At 30.9% G+C, this 19,607-nt stretch overlaps 2 protein-coding genes across 2 annotated transcripts; both read right to left on the bottom strand.

Moving 5' to 3' along the window:
* Nucleotides 1-8,288: 8,288 nt before the first annotated feature.
* Nucleotides 8,289-9,212, bottom strand: LOC130891294 (uncharacterized). Its single transcript, XM_057795936.1, has one exon. The coding sequence runs from the start codon at nt 9,118-9,120 to the stop codon at nt 8,332-8,334; it is 789 nt and encodes a 262-aa protein (XP_057651919.1). The 5' UTR covers nt 9,121-9,212; the 3' UTR covers nt 8,289-8,331.
* Nucleotides 9,213-11,345: 2,133 nt separating this feature from the next.
* LOC130891499 (uncharacterized) lies at nt 11,346-12,110 on the bottom strand. The gene has a single exon (XM_057796294.1). It carries the CDS (start codon nt 12,108-12,110, stop codon nt 11,346-11,348), a length of 765 nt encoding a protein of 254 aa, XP_057652277.1.
* Nucleotides 12,111-19,607: the final 7,497 nt, after the last annotated feature.

Raw genomic sequence — 19,607 nt, 5'->3', positions numbered from 1 at the left:
AACTATAGATGACGCAGATTTCTATATACCGTTATGAATGTTTACTATTTACACCGAATAAAGGCTCCTATACCGTTGGTTAATACATTATCTAGTGAAAAAACAGATCTGCAGATGTCTCTAGTACCCGTGATGCAAACATTTTATTCCACATTTTTCTAACTACTTGAAGAAGAAGAAAAAATGCTTGTGGTATAGGAAATTATCTGTACTTTCTGAAAATGTGGGAATCGAAGATGTACGCTTCTTTAACATAAAAACCGACGTGAATTTCTCAAACTAGATAGGTACTTCAAATTATTTTTGTACGTATTACCATTGCCACAACTTTAAAAAAGATCCTTAATGATACGTGTACAAAATTCAAGCATATTTTGATGACAGTTTCCATAAACAAGACAATAAGTATTGCTGCAATTATGATATTCACCTATATACGTATAATATCTTTCAGTTGTTAAAAATTGTGATTGATAGTCCAGCAACGGTTTTTACCTCAGGTTTCCATCAAGACGCATAGATTTAGTTGAAATTTTAACAGTTGATAGTAAATACCTTAAAAAGCAAAGTCTGCCGATACGTGCTTTTACTATGGGGGTGAAAACCAGCCCAACTAGGGAGTGGTAATTTTTTTTGTTGAAACTAACCGTAGAGATCAACAAAAAAAAGCGTTCTAAGGACAAATTAATCCATGGAGTTTTTGCGAAAAATAAATAGTATTTAGTTGTTCGTTACTGAAATTTTGAATATTTCATACACAAAAGAATCTTTTTAATCTATTTGTCACAAATAAATCAAAAACTTTGGATTTTATCAAAAAACTTTTTTTGGTTACTAATAACAACCGATTTTTGATTTATTAAAGATGGAATTTAATTAGTGAACCGAAGATTTTGAAAATTGAGTAAGTGGGAAGCGGTCAATTTCACGAAAAAACTGTAATTAATCTTTTTGGAAGAACTTCAGAAAACCATTCAAATGAGACTTTACAAGACTGTGTAATTCATAAAATAAGGGAATAAAAAAAATTTATCATAAGACAATAAAAGCTGCCAAAGATATTTATTATAATATGAGACTTGCCAATTCTCGTGATCTTTCTAAAGAAACATAGTTCATTGCGAATGATCTAAGAAATAAGCCTTCTTCAACGAGCATAATCTCTACTTCACCTGATAATCCTAATAATTACTTTGTGAATGTAGCCAACAATTTATCAAATTTTATAACTCCTTCTCATGATCCGCTTCCATATCTCCCTCATGCTAATGCTAACTTACACAGGTTCTTCTTTATGCCAGTAGTTTTAGCAGAGCTTCGCAGTACAACTAATGATATCAAAAATAAATACTCATCTGGAACTGATGGACTTACATCAAAAATGTTTTCGAGTTTGCCCGATTGCACATTAAATCACCTTACGCCTTTAATTAACGATTCATTTCAATAATGGCAATCTTCCCAATTTTTCCCAATTATCTTAAGGCGGCTATAATTATACCTCTGCATAAAAGAGGAGATAAAAATCAAGCATCGAATTATCGCCCAATTGCACTCATTCCCACGTTATCTAAGACCATAGAAAGATTGGTCAAAAGAGGCTTTTATCATTTCTGTTTAAATATAAAATACTTACTACTCATCAATTTGGGTTTTTGGTAACAAATGCACAAATGATGCAATACTCTCCATTCATAATAATGTTTACTATAGCCTAAATAGCCATCACCTCACGCACCAACTTCTTCTGATTTTTCTAAGGCTTTCGATCATGTTAATCATAATATTTTAATTAACAAATTGCAGTACTACGGTTTCAGGGGAACACCACTCGCATGGCTTAAGTCATGTCTTACCAACAAAAATCAACTTGTAAGAGTTGATACAACGATGTCATGTTGCACAGCAATATATTGTGGAGAGCCCCAAGGCTCAATACTAGGCCATATATTGTTTCTTCTGTTTATAAACGACATCGCCTATCTAAAAGTTAGTAGTAAAATTCTCAGGGCTTTTTGTGGACAATTCCTTGAAGTGGGAGTTACATATTACCGCCTTATATAAAAAATTGATTTCCTCCTGTTTTCCGCTGATATCAGTATCCAAAGAACTGTACTTATCCACCTCCTTCATCTTTTCCCGCATTCCGCAATAATTTGAGGGCATATTTACTGGAAAGTGCCTTCTACTCTGTGAACAATTTCTATTTTAAAAATAATATTTAATTCCGGGCATGCTGCAAACTGGTTTAATTTTTGCTATGAACTTATATACTAATTACTACCTATTACTATCACCTATAATAGTTTGTTACTCATTGTAGTTTTCTTCTGAATATTGAAATTTAATTTTTTTTTTCTATCTTAATTTAGTTATTTTTATGTTTGTTTTTTAGTTTTTACAAGTTTTTGTGTACAAATTGTAACAATTTTTTGACAATAAAGCATTTCTCTTTCTCTTTCTAAGGATGTCAAATTAAGCTTGGTTTATGCAGCCAAAATTGAATCTAAATTGAAATTAACCTTAAACTAAACTTTATTGGTGATTTATGCAGTAAATTGAGGACCATTATAAATTACTGGTAAGCCATTAGAAATTTCCTGTATGGCTCTTTTTGTTTATACAAAAGTGGAAAGCTACTGACACTATCTATCAGTGTTCTATCATCTAAAGAACATTGCTGACTTTCAGACAATGCTTTTTCAGTTTTAAAAATAAAACACCACTGAGGAAATTGGTGCATTAATGCGAACAATATTTCTATAACCAAATTATAAGGCTGTTGTAAACAAAACAATACCACCTAATGTATTCTGTGCTGATAACCTCACGATTAAACTAAGAAGTTAAAATTTAGAGAACTCTCAATTTCAATTTAAATTTAATGTCAATTTTCTGTATGAACTACAAGTAGCATATCAGTGTCTTTCAACTAATAATACAATTTGTTAGTTTAATGGTAATTTTTAATTTTGGCTTCAAAAACCAAGCTTATACTCCCAGTCGAATTCTTTTTGCTAGCACAAATAACATTGCGGAGTCTTGAACATTTAATAGTGTGAATCTCAAATATAATATTTACAGAACAAATCCTAGAGACATCTGTAGATGTATCTATTTACTACATAATGTATTGAAATCTTTATTGACGGTGTTAATCAGAAGTCTTTAATCTATATCAACCGTTACTATCAAAAACGTTTATAGAAATCTATTCTATCTACGTTTCTTAATTCACTTGATTTAATTTGGTATGGAGTTTGTCCGTGAGATGATCATGATATAAATATAATGTGCAGTGTACAGATTACCTTATATAAATGCATCACGAAAATATTATTTGATGTAACAAAATTTACGTCGACTGCGGGTCTGAACATAAACTTGATGACATCCTTAATAAAATATTGGCAAATTTAAATTTTATTCACGGCGCGTAATTTGAACTATTTGAAGGTAGTTCTGTTACCTCAGAAGTCATGAATTCTAAAATTTATGTTTTTGTTTATATTTTTCAAAATGGTATATTCCTAAGATATAATATTACAAAAGATGAAATTTTGAGAACTAATATGAAAAAACCTAAATTTAGAAATTTATTATTTTTAAGAGCACTTATTTCGTTACACAAGTAAAATTTGGTTAAAAAGGCTCTAATTATCAATTATAATAGATAATAATCTAAACATACCGTGTGTGTATTAATTAATAAGGAATAAATAAAACTTTTAAACTTTGAACAAAATATTGTATACAAAAATAGCTAATTAAGATGTTAAATCTTAAGTAATTATACCAAATTTTAATGAGATCCATCACTTGAAATTCATAATATATCCCTTGCAGTTAATTTAGTACTATTTATAGCCGGCAGCCATCTATTAAAACTTTTCAAGTCTTTATGAGGATTTGGGAACAAATGCATCACATTAGTAGATTCGCAATGTTCTATACAACATTTAATGAAAGTAATTTTGGAAAATTAACCACGGCTAACATAATACATAATCAAAAGTATACAAAAAAACGAGCACCAGAAAACAATAATGAGTCATCGAGAGAAATTGCATGATGTCTACCAACATTTCCAATTTTGTATCAACCTCTTCAACTTGATATATAGTTATGCTAGCGATCCATCTAAGGCTATGAACTTGAATTACAGAAATGACTCCACCTTGGGCCATTTGTGTAAAACTTCCATAGAATAGGTGGTTTGATAGTGACAGTGTGGCAACATGAGATGGTCGCAATGTTTAACCCAAACTCGGTTGATTCAGCATTTGTTCTTCTCATAATAACCCTCATAAAATCGTAATTTATATTCTCAAAAACTTTTGAGGGCTCGATAGTATTTTTAACTAAAAAATAAAATACGTAAATAATATATTTGATGTCGTAGTTTGGATTAAACATAGCGGCTACTCTCATGTGTTTAAGATCCTTTTGTCGAGGGTAAGTACTTAATCAATTTATCAAAAAGTACATGTTTAACTGTATGAAAGTTTCATTATCTTACCAAAAAATCAAAGAACTGAAATTTTTATTTATTATCCTAGATTGTAAATTTTTCGCAAATGGGAATAAAAATTGAAATGTGGTTTACTTGCCTAAATGCAAAAGACTTAAAATCGCGGTTTTGGTACATCGAAAAAGATCCTAGACACTAAACCAGGGTGATAATATTGCAAAAACGACTAAAGAGAATCAGAGCTATTTATTATTATCGTCTGTTCCAAGAAGAAAGCGAGGACTATAATCTTTTTTAAGTGTGAAAAGAAATAAGCTCTTCCAAAACTTTTATTTCAGTCAGTGGTTTTCACAGAGCAAATCAACTTTTAGCATTTGGCGTTTGTTTTTAGAGCATCGAAGACCTAGATAACCTTAAATTTTAATTTTGAACTAAAATTGATCAAAAACTCCAATGAAGTTTAGTCGGCTCTAAATCTTAACTTTGGACTATAACTGATCAAAAGTTCCAATGAAGTTTCGTCGGCTGTGAATGTTAATTTTAGAATAAATTTTAGACTAAAACTGATCAAAAAAGTTCCAATGAAGTTTCGTCGACTGTAAATTTCAATTTTGAACTAAAATTGATCAAAATCTCCAATGAAGTTTCGTCGGCTATAAATTTCAATTTTGAACTAAAATTGATCAAAATCTACAATTAAGTTTAGTCGGCTCTAAATCTTAACTTTGGACTATAACTGATCGAAAGTTCCAATGAAGTTACGTCGGCTGTGAATGTTAATTTTAGACTAAAATTTAGACTAAAACTGATCAAAAAAGTTCCAATGAAGTTTCGTCGACTGTAAATTTCAATTTTGAACTAAAATTGATCAAAATCTCCAATGAAGTTTAGTCGGCTCTAAATCTTAACTTTGGACTATAACTGATCGAAAGTTCCAATGAAGTTACGTCGGCTGTGAATGTTAATTTTAGACTAAAATTTAGACTAAAACTGATCAAAAAAGTTCCAATGAAGTTTCGTCGACTGTAAATTTCAATTTTGAACTAAAATTGATCAAAATCTCCAATTAAGTTTAGTCGGCTCTAAATCTTAACTTTGGACTATAACTGATCAAAAGTTCCAATGAAGTTTCGTCGGCTGTGAATGATAATTTCAAATTAAAATTTAGAATAAAACTGGTTTGTGTAAAAATAACCAGATTTCACATTAAGCTCATTTTTCATTCAGTCGTTAGCATAATTTTTAGAGAAAAAACATACATGTCCATAAAGTCATTAATATATTTACCCTATTGCAAAAGAACATAACAGATGTTACAGGTTTTATGCATTTTATCCTTTTACGTTCAAATAGACTATTGAATGTGCTTAAGTTGTATTTATATTATGGTCTGATTTTATTTTGTTGACACTATTTTTTTTCTTGGTGTAAGTTGCATGCATGATGTTTATATCTCTCGTAATTGAGATCACAGAGGTTTAATATTAGTTGACTTAAGGGCTCTTCGAAAATATTGGCTATTAATCAGATATATAATCTATGAACTTAATGCATATCATAGCCTATACGAAGTTCTATCAAGTTTCGAATTCGATTTTCGATGAAAATTTCAAACTCAAAACTTAAACTTCAATTGTCATTATCACTTTTGTTCTATAATTTTTCCATAATATATTATGTTGGTATCTTTTCAGTTGCTCTGTGTTTATACACCATCAGTCAATTGAATAATAAGTTTTAGATGTTCAATATCTATTATCGAGCGGTGATTCATGCACACATACAAATTTTATTCTACATTCCCATACCAAGAAATTATTTTCATATCAGAAGTCAAAAAAAAAACATAGATTAGGCATCAGTAACCTGTTGCACGGCTGTACTGATATGATACCATATAAGGGTAATTAATAACTATCTAAGCTCACAAAGAAACAAAAGCAAACGAAGTAAACTGTCAACTGATGCTTACTGACATACTAGGGAATAGAGATCTTACCATATAGCTTTCACCCTCTGCTTCAGCTTCCGAACAAAGGATTACTTTTCAAATATTCAGTTCATGATCGGGTTAACTCGATCATAATTTCCGAAAATCCCTTTTATTTAATCTCTTTAAACAATTCATTACCTTGTATCAATCCCTACTCTTGCAGCAGATTGTTCGTTCACATTCTAATCTGATTCACTTCAATAGGCATATTTGGTACAGTCTAGATTTTAGTTCATTCGAGTAAGAAATAAACGGTTTGAGGTAAGTATGATAATGCCTATAAGCTTTCCAAATAACCTCATCTGGCCTATTCCTGGCCCAATTCCTTCTGCAAAATTTCAACATCTCTAGATATAATTATGGACACTGTATAATTGGTTTTATTGGAGTCAAGATTCACAGTTGGAAATAGAAAGACTGTGGTGATTCTAGTAGTGAATTTGGAGTGTATAGTCAAGATTTTCTAGTAACCTATTGGAGTAAAAATTTTCCAGGAATAGCTCCAAAATTCAATGAATTTAACCTGCATATTTGTTGTTTTCTTCCTTGAAACTCTACAAGGTTAGAAACAATATGATTAGGCTATAATTATTTGCCTTTTCAATTAAAATATTATTACACTTTTTAACAATTTGTTTTTGACCAGTTCGTAAGATGGGATAACAATTGAAAATTAGAAAATTATCAGACGGTACCATCAGGAAATAAACCTTTTTAAAGATGCAAACTAAATTTGGACATTATTAAAATTAGACACCTAATACAAATGAAAATATCTGCTATTTTCAGTATGAGGTTTTATATTGAAAATTTCGCACTTAGGTAAGGTGAACTATAAAGTATAGAGAATTTCAATCAATTCCTCAAACAAATAAATTTAGGAAACATATTTCCACGATCCTACAGATAGGATCAGCACCTTCGTCGACATCCACAAGATTGTGATATTGAATAGTTGGCACATAGTGAGCAAATTTATCATTTGAACTGAGCCTTATCCTTTCGTATTTGTGAATGATACCAGCTCTAAGCTGAGTACTGTATAAGTCTTTCACGTAACATAAACGTCTAGGATCCTATTGCATGATATCGAGATATAAACTACACGGACCTCAAAAATACCAGTTCAAAATGCATGATTCTTGTTTAACGGTAGAAAGACGTTATAACAGAAGACTGAGAGAGACCTTGTCTTATAAAAAAGTTACTTGTATTACAATGTTCGTGTACCAAAATCAAAGTGATAATCATGGGAAAACACTTAAAACATTTGGGAGAACATAATAATGAAGTAAAACTTCACCAAGACGTCTGTAAGAGGTTCTACCTCATACGTTATTGAACCATCTAGTAAACTAAAGTGCAAGTAACCAAAGAATTTTCACAGAGAACAAAAGATGCAGTATTGGTTTCTGAAAGAATAATTGAACACTCCTAATACTTGTACAATTTTTTTTTAATCAGAGCCTAAGATGAACTTTTTATCTAAAAACCTTTTATGTGAAGAAGAAAACATAAGTTTTAAGTGAAATTTACAAAAAAATTCTTTCATTTCGTGAATCTATAGTTTCAATTATTTCAAATTAAAAAATAATATATTTTCTGGATAATAAAATGTAGAAAATTGATTCAATTGAAAGTTGATAATGATTTTCGTTAAGAATAACTTAATATAATAACATATATGTTGTAGTTGTTTCCATTTTTATAGTTTAAAGTATATGTTTAAAGTTGAAAATTTTGATATACACTATACCATTTCAGCGATTACAAAAACTGAGTTATTAAAATGAAACAGAAGGAATCCAGACAAATAAATAAATAATTTATTAAGAATAAAGAATTATAACAAATAAATAAATAAGTTCTATGCTGGTTTGTACTCTGGTTGTAGTCCAAGAGGCAATGGCATATCGAAACTCCTGCCATAACCCGAATGACCACCGTGATGATAATCTTCATGACCAGTGGAATGAGAACTAGAATGTGTGTAAACTGGCTTGGATACCACTTCATATGTTGTTTTCCCTCCGCCACTTGATAAAGATTTGAGTCCGATGATGGCTGACAGCATTAAAGAAATGAGACCCGTCATCAAAGCTTTACCAGCAAGCGCAGCTAAGGCACCTAGAGCTAATGCGAACAAAGTACTTTTCATCATAGCTGCTGCGGCGAGGATGACTCCCATTCCACCACCTCCTCCTCCTTTTTTGCCTCCGCCGCCGCCGCCACCACCTCCATAACCACCGCCGCCTCCTTTACGAGCGGTTTCAGCACTATTTTGATCGAAGAGATTGAGTTTTATGGAATGACTACTCAGAAATCCTTGAACTTTTCTCATTAAAAAAGCATCCAGCCGGGCATCAGGATCGTTGGGAAAGTCCCTAGCTAAATCCGATACTATATCTGCCGTATTTGCTCGAGCACTCACATTTTCTCGCACTATTGATATTCCAGGGAACACACTGAAGTTTTCATTTTCGTTAAGTCGATCCACCCAACTAACAATGTCCAATTTCAAACAAGTTGCGGAATAAGTATTCTCACAGTCTTTTCCTAAAGATCTTCCATAATCACTTCTATCACTTTTTTGAATTTGTTCCTCAGCTGAAGATGTTAACAAAAACATCGCGAATATTAGAGAAACTAACCACATTGTTAAGCTTGAAGTGCTTGACGCTAACTGGTGTAGATAGTTGATATCGATTTACTTTTATAGTGAGCGTTTGAAAAAAAAATTATTTCGTTTTTATTACTTCAATTATTGTCCGGTACTGAGATGAATGAAGTTAGTGGAGCACAAAGTAATTGTGTGCTTAAGTGACGTTTCGATGAATTTTTCTATCAGAGACGGACTAAATAGTAACGAATAATTGAAATATGTATACTTTTACTCCTGCTGTATAGTTGTTAATCTAACAGTACAACTCAATTACGGCATTAAAAATTCATTAAGTGGAAGAATTCGAATAAATTCACCGATTTTCATTTAGAAATAAATATAGAATGAAAATTGTGGAATAGTTTTGTATTTCAATTCGTATTATTTTTAGGTAAATTTTATTTTAAAAATAACTTCTCACCAGTTTTTTATCAATTTAATAATTGTCTTGAACTTCAATAACAATATACCTGATGTTTTGATTGTTTTCCTTCATTAATTTTGTCAAAAAGCCATTAATTTTAAATTAATGGGATGTTCGGTGATACAGTAGAAACACTAGACCATCGATTATTTTGAATCTACGAGTCAAGCTTATATACTCAACCAGAAGCCAGAAAATCGAATCCGCGTTTGACTAACAGAAGTCGGAAGGTCAACTATAATGAGTGGATTGGAAGTTTGTTTGATATGTGGTATCAATCAATGGACTGAACCTGCTAATTTGTCTAGAACCTCCTTTAGACATCCATGAAATGATGAAAATTCAGTTTCTATTTATGAATTGAATAAAAATCTAGGACTTTTTGTTTTTGGTTTGGGTGTCAAGATTTGCAATAATAACTTCAAAGTAAGCAAGTGTATTTTACCAACTGAACAGAAAATGTCTCTTCATTTAGTAAAGACGAGCTAAGGTGAGTTAGTACGATGATTACTGGATACTGCGAAATCACTACCTGAAGAACATCTACAAAGGTACTTACATTCATCATTCTTGAAACAACAAAAGCCGCATAGCTCACTTTATAAAGTTGTTGCGACCTTTCTGGTGAACAATCCAGGGTACAAATTAAAATATTCACTAAGAAGGAGTAGTGACTGACACATATATTTACAAACCCACATTAGGAAAATTTTTTTGTGCAACCAATGTTATGGTAAATTGTACATTTATTTGTGAGTTCAGTATTTTCTCAGGTATAGGAATCAGTTTTATTGAAGGGTGTTAATATTTATTCACATCTAACCAAATTGGAATTTCCTTTGTTTGTGTAATTATTCGATAATGATCAGATAAACAGTATTTGTGCCATATTGTGAATTAGATTTCTTTGACATTGACATCCATTTCCAATTCAGGGTAGGTACGTATCTGCATCAAATTATTGATATTTCATAATTGCTTTATTTACAAAAACCTATAAGTGTACTAGAGATATGAATGTGAAGCTTTATTTCTCTCATATTTCAATGTTATAGTGAAACATTATACTGGGATCGTTAATAACGTAACATAATTAATTTACCATAGATATTTGTTCATGTTTGGAACAATACTCTATTTATTAATCCTGATTTCTCATAAATTCTCATGATTATTTATACTCATTTCAATTTAACGGACATATGAGTTCAATCACTAATTGAGTGACAAAATTTCCATGTTTTCCCTTCTCATAAAAATTATATTTGAATGTTTGATTCGTATTAAATACTAAACTTGAATAAAATTCGACTTATCAAGTTCTATTTATATCAATAGATTCTTAATTATCCACAGAGAGATTCATTACGTTTGAATAAAGTTTTTCACTATGATTTCAAACAAAAAATAACCAGATGGCCGCTAATATCGCTTTATTAGAAAATACTGTAAGGCATCATTGTGGTAATTCTATTCCAATAAAAAGTATGAACTTTCGAATCAATGATTCATCGAATGATCATTTAAAATTTAGTTTTAGTAATTTTATTATCACAAGTATTTTAGCTCGATTCACCATTACACCATACTGTGAATGGTAAATTTTTCATACATTTCTTTGTTAACTACATTGTTCTCCAGAAATTATCACTTTGAATTAAGTTTTTCTTGTCTATATATGAATTGATGGAAATCATAATTATGGTGAATAAAAAATATGAAATTTTGTAATGAATTAATAAATAAATAATTTATTTAAATAATAAATAAATAACAATGGATGAGAGAGATATATTTAAGCTGGCCTGTATCCAGGCTGTAACGCAAGTGGTAACGGCATAGTGTCAAAACTCCTACCATAATCGGAGTGACCTCCATGGTGGTAATCCTCATGTGCGGATGAATGTGAGCTCGAATGAGTATACACTGGTCTAGACACTACTTCATAAGTGGTTTTTGAATGGCCCGAAGCTAAAGCTTTGAGACCAATTATAACTGAAAGCACAAGAGCAATAACACTGGTTATTAAAGCTTTTTTAGCAATGGCGGCTAAAGCGGCTAACCCTATAGCCACTAGAGTACTTTTCATCATGGCACCAGCTGCTAACAATATTCCTATACCACCGCCTTTTCCTGACTTCTTTCGGCTAGTTACGGCGTTCTCATCATTACTTTCTTCAGCAGCAAAATTCAGTTTTAGTGAATGACTGTTGAGGAATCCCTGTACTTTATTTAAAAGAAAAGCATCAATTCTAGCTTCTGGATCATTGGGAAATTCTCTTGCCAGATCTGCAGCAATTTGCACATTGTTAATAGTAGAACTAGTATTTTCGCGCACTATTGTAATTCCAGGAAGTACACTATAATCTTCATTTTTGTCAAGTTTATCTACCCACCCAACGAGATTTAACTTTAAGCAAGTCACCGAAAACGTATTATCACAGTCCATTGCTAATGATGTTTTGACATTATTTTTATCACTGTTTTTACTATTATCTTCGGCTGAAGTACATGTCAAGAAGGCGATCACGAAAACTGTGAAAGTGAACCACATGGTCATTTCGTTGATGCGGCAAGTCGTTGACTGAGGTTGTGATATTAAAAATCGGATTATATTTATACCAGATGATTTAAAATAATTGTATTATTATTCAAATAAGCATATATTATGTTCGGAGTTAGTGGAACACAAAATTTTAGTGACCGGAGCAGTTTCGATCAATTTTTTTAACAGAGTCGGACTAAAAGTGTAATATTTTTGGCCTTTCAATAGTTTCCACATCTAAAAACAACTTGATAAAATGGTTACAAAGTTAAAATATACTATATAATGTGAATTCACGAAGTAATCATTTGTGTCGTCCATATTAGTCTCTTAATAAGTAAATATCTAGAAAATGATCAATTGTTATCTTTTTTGTATTAATATTTTTCATATTTTTAGTGAATATTACGGTCTTTGCAAATATGTTACGGAGAATTTGTTATTGTTTGAACGTTGATATTCTTAGCAAATGAAAAACGTATATATGTTATTGTTAGGCTCTTTTGAAAATGGAGTTATCTACCAATATAATTAGATACATTGGTCGCTAGAAATACCATTATATCTCAATAAAATAATGTAACAATTACAATAAGCGAAATCTTTCTTTCCGATATATGGAATGTTTCCATTGTTATTATGTCAACGAACATCCATTGAATTATGTATCACATATTATTCAATTATTACTGACTCAATTGTGAGAAATATATTTCAATATATACACATAACTAATACTATTACTTATATTAAATTCACCTCATCTCATTCATATTGTCACGAATTTGTATAAAATAATTGCAAGTCGCATTTTCCGGAATAAAAACTTCTATTTTTCATGAAAACTATTTTATAAAACTTAAATTTAAGTCCGCTTCTGTAAAATTCTCCCGGACATAGACATCGAATATCAAAGTTTCTCCTAATACATCCTATCACTTTTTTGCTTTACTTTTTTGTAATACGTTCATCTACCTAAACTTGTACATCGAATTTAAGATACTTCTAATAACGAAGAAGCGCCTGCGGGTATTATTTGGGTGTTCGGTGTGTGTCTATTTCCATTTATGTCTTTCTAATTAGGTAGTGAAGTTTGGTCCAATGAACAAATTAAACTAATTTTTTGATATAATCGAAATTGTGGGAATAACAATATAAATAATATATTAAAGTGAAAATAGGAATGTACTTTCACAAAATATTAGTAGAATGATAAATTTTCATACATAATGGTTCTTAATTAACATAACACTCAATAAGCCGTGCGACTAACTAAGATAAACACATCGTTTTGCCAGGAATCGATTTTATTCATCTATGTAAAATCCTTAAAGAGTAATAAAATAATTCCAAATCTTCTCTAACTCCTTGATGCCGTGCTTGTAGAAGGATTTGTGTTTTGTCTCGAAATAAGCCTCAGTTTCAGAAATTGCCTCTTCGTTTGAGCGGAGTTTCTTACCGGCGAACTTATTTTGAGATCCGCGAATAACAATTAGTCAATGAGAGCAAAATCTGGAATATACGGTGGATGAGGAAGCAATTCGAAGTGTAATTCATTCAATTTAACCATCGTTGCCATCGACTGGTGAATTAGTGCATTGTCTTGGTAGAACAGTAGTAATTTTTTCGACGTATGAGGCTGTTTTTCCTTGATTATGGCATTCAAACGATTTAACAACTCTATGTAGTATTCGCTATTGATTGTCTCTCTCATTTGGAGGTAGTCGATAAACAATATTCCATGCGCATCCCAAAATAATGGAGCCATAACTTTTCCAGCTGGCTGTTGTGCCTGTGGACGCCTCGGACATGGTTCCATTCAAATGAAGATCGTTTTAATTCCAGAGTGAAGTGACGGATCCATGTTTCATCATTGTCACGTATCGATGCAAAAAATCTGATTTGTTACGTGTAAACATGGCCAAACACTGCTCCGGATCATCAACACGTTGTTGTTTTCAGCACCCACTTTGAAAAAAGTTTTCCCATGGGCAAATGTTCATGCATAATTGTAAACACACTGCTTTCTGATATCTTTACGGCCTCAGTTATCTCACACAGTTTCAATATACGATTAGATATAACCAATTTTTGTACTATTCTGGAGTAACCCCCTCAATTGGACAACCAGAACGTTCATCATCGGTATCTGTACGGACCACATTTAAATTCAGCAAACCAATGAAAAATGGTTCTTTTTGATGAAGCAGAGTCCGGATAACCCTCCCTTTTGAAGACATTGCAGAGCTTGTACAGTATTTTTTCCATAAAGAAGCAATGATAAATTAACACACGAAATTGTTTTGAATCCATTTTTTTAAAATTAACAAAAGTAGCTTCAATTATATGGCTGTCACTGTTATCTTAATAATCAGAATATCATGAAATTTTACACATAGTCTTTCGAAAGCTGGCCCTTTGTGAATTCAGATCAATTTGACAATGGCAGCGCCATCTGTGTGTTAGTGACACGACTGATTGAGTGATGTATTATGTACATTAACTAAAACTGCGTCACAAATAAGGCTTCTGTTCTATGTACACTTTTTTGCTGACTTACTTTCTCATCTCCAGCTTCTTCTGACATAATAGTAAAGATATGTACAATTTTTTCATAAAACTGGATAAAGACAGAAATATTAATCTCCAAATAAATCATACCATTTTGATTCCGGGTGTCCTATTTTGGAAGTGATGGTTATATATCATCTATCCTATTTGAAGTAGTTCTTATGTGTAAGCTTCCAAATCATCTTGATTTTAGGTCTCTTCTGATTTAAAAGTAGTTATTTTCATAATTTTTTTAATACAAATAAAAATATTTGAAGTTTCGACCTACTTTGGTTTTTATCAAAATATAATTTGACTCTGCGTATCTATATTCATCAATAGATCACTTACATCATGAATATTAAAATAAAAGTAAAATATAAATCTGTATTAAAATGAAAAATTAATTTTTTCTTAGTTTTTACATCTCAAAAATATGTAGCAGCCATCAATTCAATTATTCGAAGCTGTAATGAAATTTATAAAATACCACTATAAAATTAATTTAAATAATTTAAGTTTTTTTTTATGATTTTTATAATAGCTTTCTCGTTCCTATGTATGTAAACCATTTCTAGAAATTCTCTTTTTTTGTATTTGATTCCATTTAGAGAATTTTTGATTCTTTATACTTGACTTTTCGTGCTTTGTTGATACTGTGATATTTTTTTATCGTATTGATGACCTTTTGGTCTATTTTCTAAACACTGAGATGGCTGCCATATGTAAACAGCATTACAATCATTACTTGATATATAATATTACTTCTTCTGTTTTTGGATGTTTTTGATTCCAGTTGGACAGTGAAATAGTTGGATAATGTATTATGTATAATTATTTTATTTCAAAGTTGTTTTAGCTTTTTGAATAGCTAAGCATCTTAATTCAGGATCTGATAGTTGGATAGATCTATCAGCTTATTATCACTTATCTTTTTCTGAATCTGAATTGAAGTTCAGCTATCTTGAGGAACAAATAGAAAGATGACGTCTCAGTAATCTCATTTAGGATATAGTTTAAAAATTGAAAATTGAAGTATAAGGAAGTGAGGGGCGATAGTGGATGCGAGTAATACTCACTCAGAGCTGTGAGGCCAGGAGCGAAAAAATTATGAAAATGCAAAATATTTGAGATTTTTTTCTTCATAAAAACATGTGAGAAATGTAAGGGATTCGCTTTATAATTATTAACTATCCAAGGATAGCAAAAAAGATTTTTTCATAGTATAGTATTTTTTACCACCAAACTTTTACTGTTTTTCTATGAAAACTAAAATGCATTCACCCACACCGACTTTTAGCAATGAAAAAGTATTTTTTCTCGTTCTAGTTACAATTCTAAGAATGGAATTTATTACGTAAGTGATCATTCATACGATCCATGCTGGAATCCATCGAATCTTTGCACACCATGTTCAGGAACCAAAAAATATGACGCCTGACTCAGTTGCTTTCACGGCTTATGTATGTTCGTTCAACATCGTTTTTAAAGTTCTTGATTGTAATGTAGATATATTGATCCAAAAATTTGTGTTGAAATATGAATGGGTAAAGACTCCAGTTATTCCGAACAAACAAATGACCATTTGCTTCGAAGTACTTCGTACGCGAACAGATATTGTTGGATAGCCAAGTTCTTTAGCTTTGGCGTTCAAGTGCGAAGATTCATGATTCGAGGTCTGTCACGTTCTAGAGCGAAGTATGAATCTCTTAGTTCTGTTATCCATTCAATAACATTCACATTCTCTAAATGAGAAAACAAATTTATTTGAATTTTCCAAGATATTTTAACGGCTTTACTAGGATTTATTTATTATTCGTATATTATTTTTAAATATACGAACAAATAATTTTTTAATAATCAATCATACACAAGGAAAAATTAAAATCAAAAACATCAAAATGAAGAGAATTATAAGGTCTCACTTGAGGACACTTGACTGGTAAAGGAAAAACGACTATTATTGACTAATATTTTCTGGTTGTTTGAATAATATTTCATTGAGAGAATTATTAATAGAACACATAAATAAATAAAATTATTTGCATAGATTTTGAGGAAATGAAGAAATTTATGAGATTTGGTTTCCTAGTTTTTTAATAATACGGATTATACCATCAAATCTAACACCATTCATAGTTTTAGCATGTGAATTCTGTGACTTTGATTTTAGTAGAGTAAATTATGGTATTGTTATTAATAGAAAGTAGAATATATTGATACAAGAATATATAATACTAAAGTGTTTTTTATTCATTATCACTTTCACTTGTTGTCTCGTTTTAATTTTCTTTCTAACTAACAAAGTAATTAGATTCACAAAGTTATAATTCTAAATTTCACTTATACTGATAAGGTAGCCTTCATATCATATCGGTTTCTATCTCTAAACATCTAATCACCACAATATTGTTTGATTCTTGAAGAATACTGCTCGAATTTCTTTGTGAGACCGATTCTAATGTCATCTTTTCTCTAGAAACATGTTGATAATTTTGCGGCATAGTGCGTCATCCACGATTACAGTGAACATCATATTTATTTAAACCGTTTCCAAGCTATTCTTGAAATACCTTGGATTCAAGATAGTCTCATTCGTCTTATTTAAAAATTATTTCATTTAAAATCAATACTTGAAAATCTGAATTGTGAATCAATTTAAACTGTATTATTTTAAAAATTATTGTCAACTATTTTCTAATGTATGTTCATATGGAAATATTAATTATTTGTGTCCGACGATTATGATATTATTGTTAGATAGTAGTCTCCGAATTATTTTATATTCACTAGCCCCATTTTTTGGATTTTTCATTAGTTGAAATCTGATAAGCTCAATAACATAAAGAATGAATCTATAGTGTCTTTTTAGAGTAGTTTTCATATTCGGTGTAGTGGTGACGTATGAAATGATTAATTATTCTCTCTACTCATATTCCTTGATTAGATTTCACTTGATACTTTGTTAATATTTGGCAAATGAATTTATTATTTTAAGATAAAAATGTTTTTTGTTTTGTTTTTTGTACAGGCCATTTTTGATTTGTCCAATAATACAAAATGAACATTTTTTTTATTTTCATCTAATCCTGTATAATAAATAAGACTTTAACTCCGAAAAAAGTTTTTTCACTATTAAAACGAATATCTATCATCTTATTATTACATATTTAGTTCATATAAAAATATTTTAAGTGGTTTTGAGAAACACCAATTTTTCATAAATAGGATATTCGTAATAACAGAAATTAATTTCAATTTTGCACAACATTGCCGACATCTGTCTCTACTTTGTTTTTTATAATTGAACAATAAGTCTCTTTCTAGTGTCATACTCTTTTATAATACAAGAGAAATAAAAACAAATACTCATAATTTGACATGGCTTTATCGTTTTTATATAATTTTGCATGCATTTGAACCCATTGTTTAAGCCTTTTTTCTATTCCTACTGAGGTACCTCCAGAACATGCGATTTGGACGTATCAACCGCTCCTTCCGATGTGGATGTGCGGGTATAAGATGAAATAATTGATTGTATGGCGAATGGACCTTCAATACGATATTTTGGCTGTTTAAAAACGTTTTTGTTTGAACTGAGGCGTGAGAGCTCCCATTGACGTTGTGGAAAATGATTCATCTTCTACGATTCTTTTCCCTAATTCTTTCGAACTGCTCTACGCTGCTCTAATAGAATGGTGGCGACATGTCTAGTCAAAGCGAAAAAAAAAACAAGGACAACTTGCTCTGAAGTGCTTCGTGCGCGAAAAACTTTTGTTCAATTTGGCTCAGCGTGAAATAGCCTCACAGTCGATTATACTTTACTTTAGTACATTAATCGCCTATCACGATTTTATAGACATCTTTTGAATGTTTTTAGCATTACTTCACACCAATCGACACGAGCATTTTTGAGCGGTATTCAAAGCGAACAAATGTTTCTAACAGCCAAATGTTCATGCAATATTGAATGAATTGAGTGTAACTAAAGCTAAAGTATGCCTCAATCTCACGGTATGTTACATAACAATGTTACAATATCAGTTTACACACGTCGAAAGTCATGTAAAATCAAGGCACGGAAATTTAATTCTATTTTTTGATAAAGATAAATGGCTCTGAAATAGCTCACATGGCAATCATATGACAACACGTTCTGGGTACATCCACCTCGAAACATGTCAAATTTTATAGAAATGTCAGATTTGACACATCAATGCTGCTATATGTCAAAACTTGAGTAGCCACCCTTGTAGTAGATGCAATTAGTTCGATATTTACTTTTATTAATATCAATCGCTAAATTCCCTCATTTCTATAGAATTATAATCGGGATATTGCAGATCACATAGTGAGTTTCTTGAATATTTATTTAAATTTGAGATAAACACTCGTGGCTGCTATTTAAAGCAAGGTATATACAAATAATATTATGAACAATATTGGGGAAGTGGAAATAATTGGAAACCTTTGGTAAAATGAAACTGAAGAATTTTCACCTGTTACTGGCTTCAATTGTATACTACCAAGATGTCTACCTGCGTTAGCCCTTTCTATCAATTATATTATAGATACACTGCTAAGTGTTTATCATACTGTGCTAGACAACCGTTTGATACTGATTGAAATACTTGTAATCTGTTTGAAGTTTGTTTTATATGGGTTTTTACTATAGCATGCGCTTCATTTAGATTTCTACGAAGGTCTATTCATTTATATGTTTCTTTATTTTCTAGTAGTTTTGAGAATCCTTTTGGGATATATAAAGAGTTTTTGTAGTGTAATTCAGTATGTAGTAGTATAATGAATAGTCGTAGTGAATAGACGAAAAAAGAAGTAATCCAAGAATTTAAATAAATTATTTAAGTTACTTTAGTGTTAGTAATAAGTGAATTATTGTAAGTTGGTGTTGTATAAAGTATTTAAATAAATTAAGATTTTAAAGAGTGTTTATTAATTCAC

The sequence above is a fragment of the Diorhabda carinulata genome, chromosome 3 (genome assembly GCF_026250575.1).
Source record: "Diorhabda carinulata isolate Delta chromosome 3, icDioCari1.1, whole genome shotgun sequence".
Classification (NCBI taxonomy): Eukaryota; Metazoa; Arthropoda; class Insecta; order Coleoptera; family Chrysomelidae; genus Diorhabda; species Diorhabda carinulata.
Note: the sequence above shows the minus strand (reverse complement) of the source record. Positions and strands in the feature narration are given on the sequence as shown.

Coding starts and splice junctions, on each gene's coding strand:
- LOC130891294 (XM_057795936.1), bottom strand. CDS start 9,120: ATGTGGTTAGTTTCTCTAATATTCGCGATGTTTTTGTTAACATCTTCA.
- LOC130891499 (XM_057796294.1), bottom strand. CDS start 12,110: ATGACCATGTGGTTCACTTTCACAGTTTTCGTGATCGCCTTCTTGACA.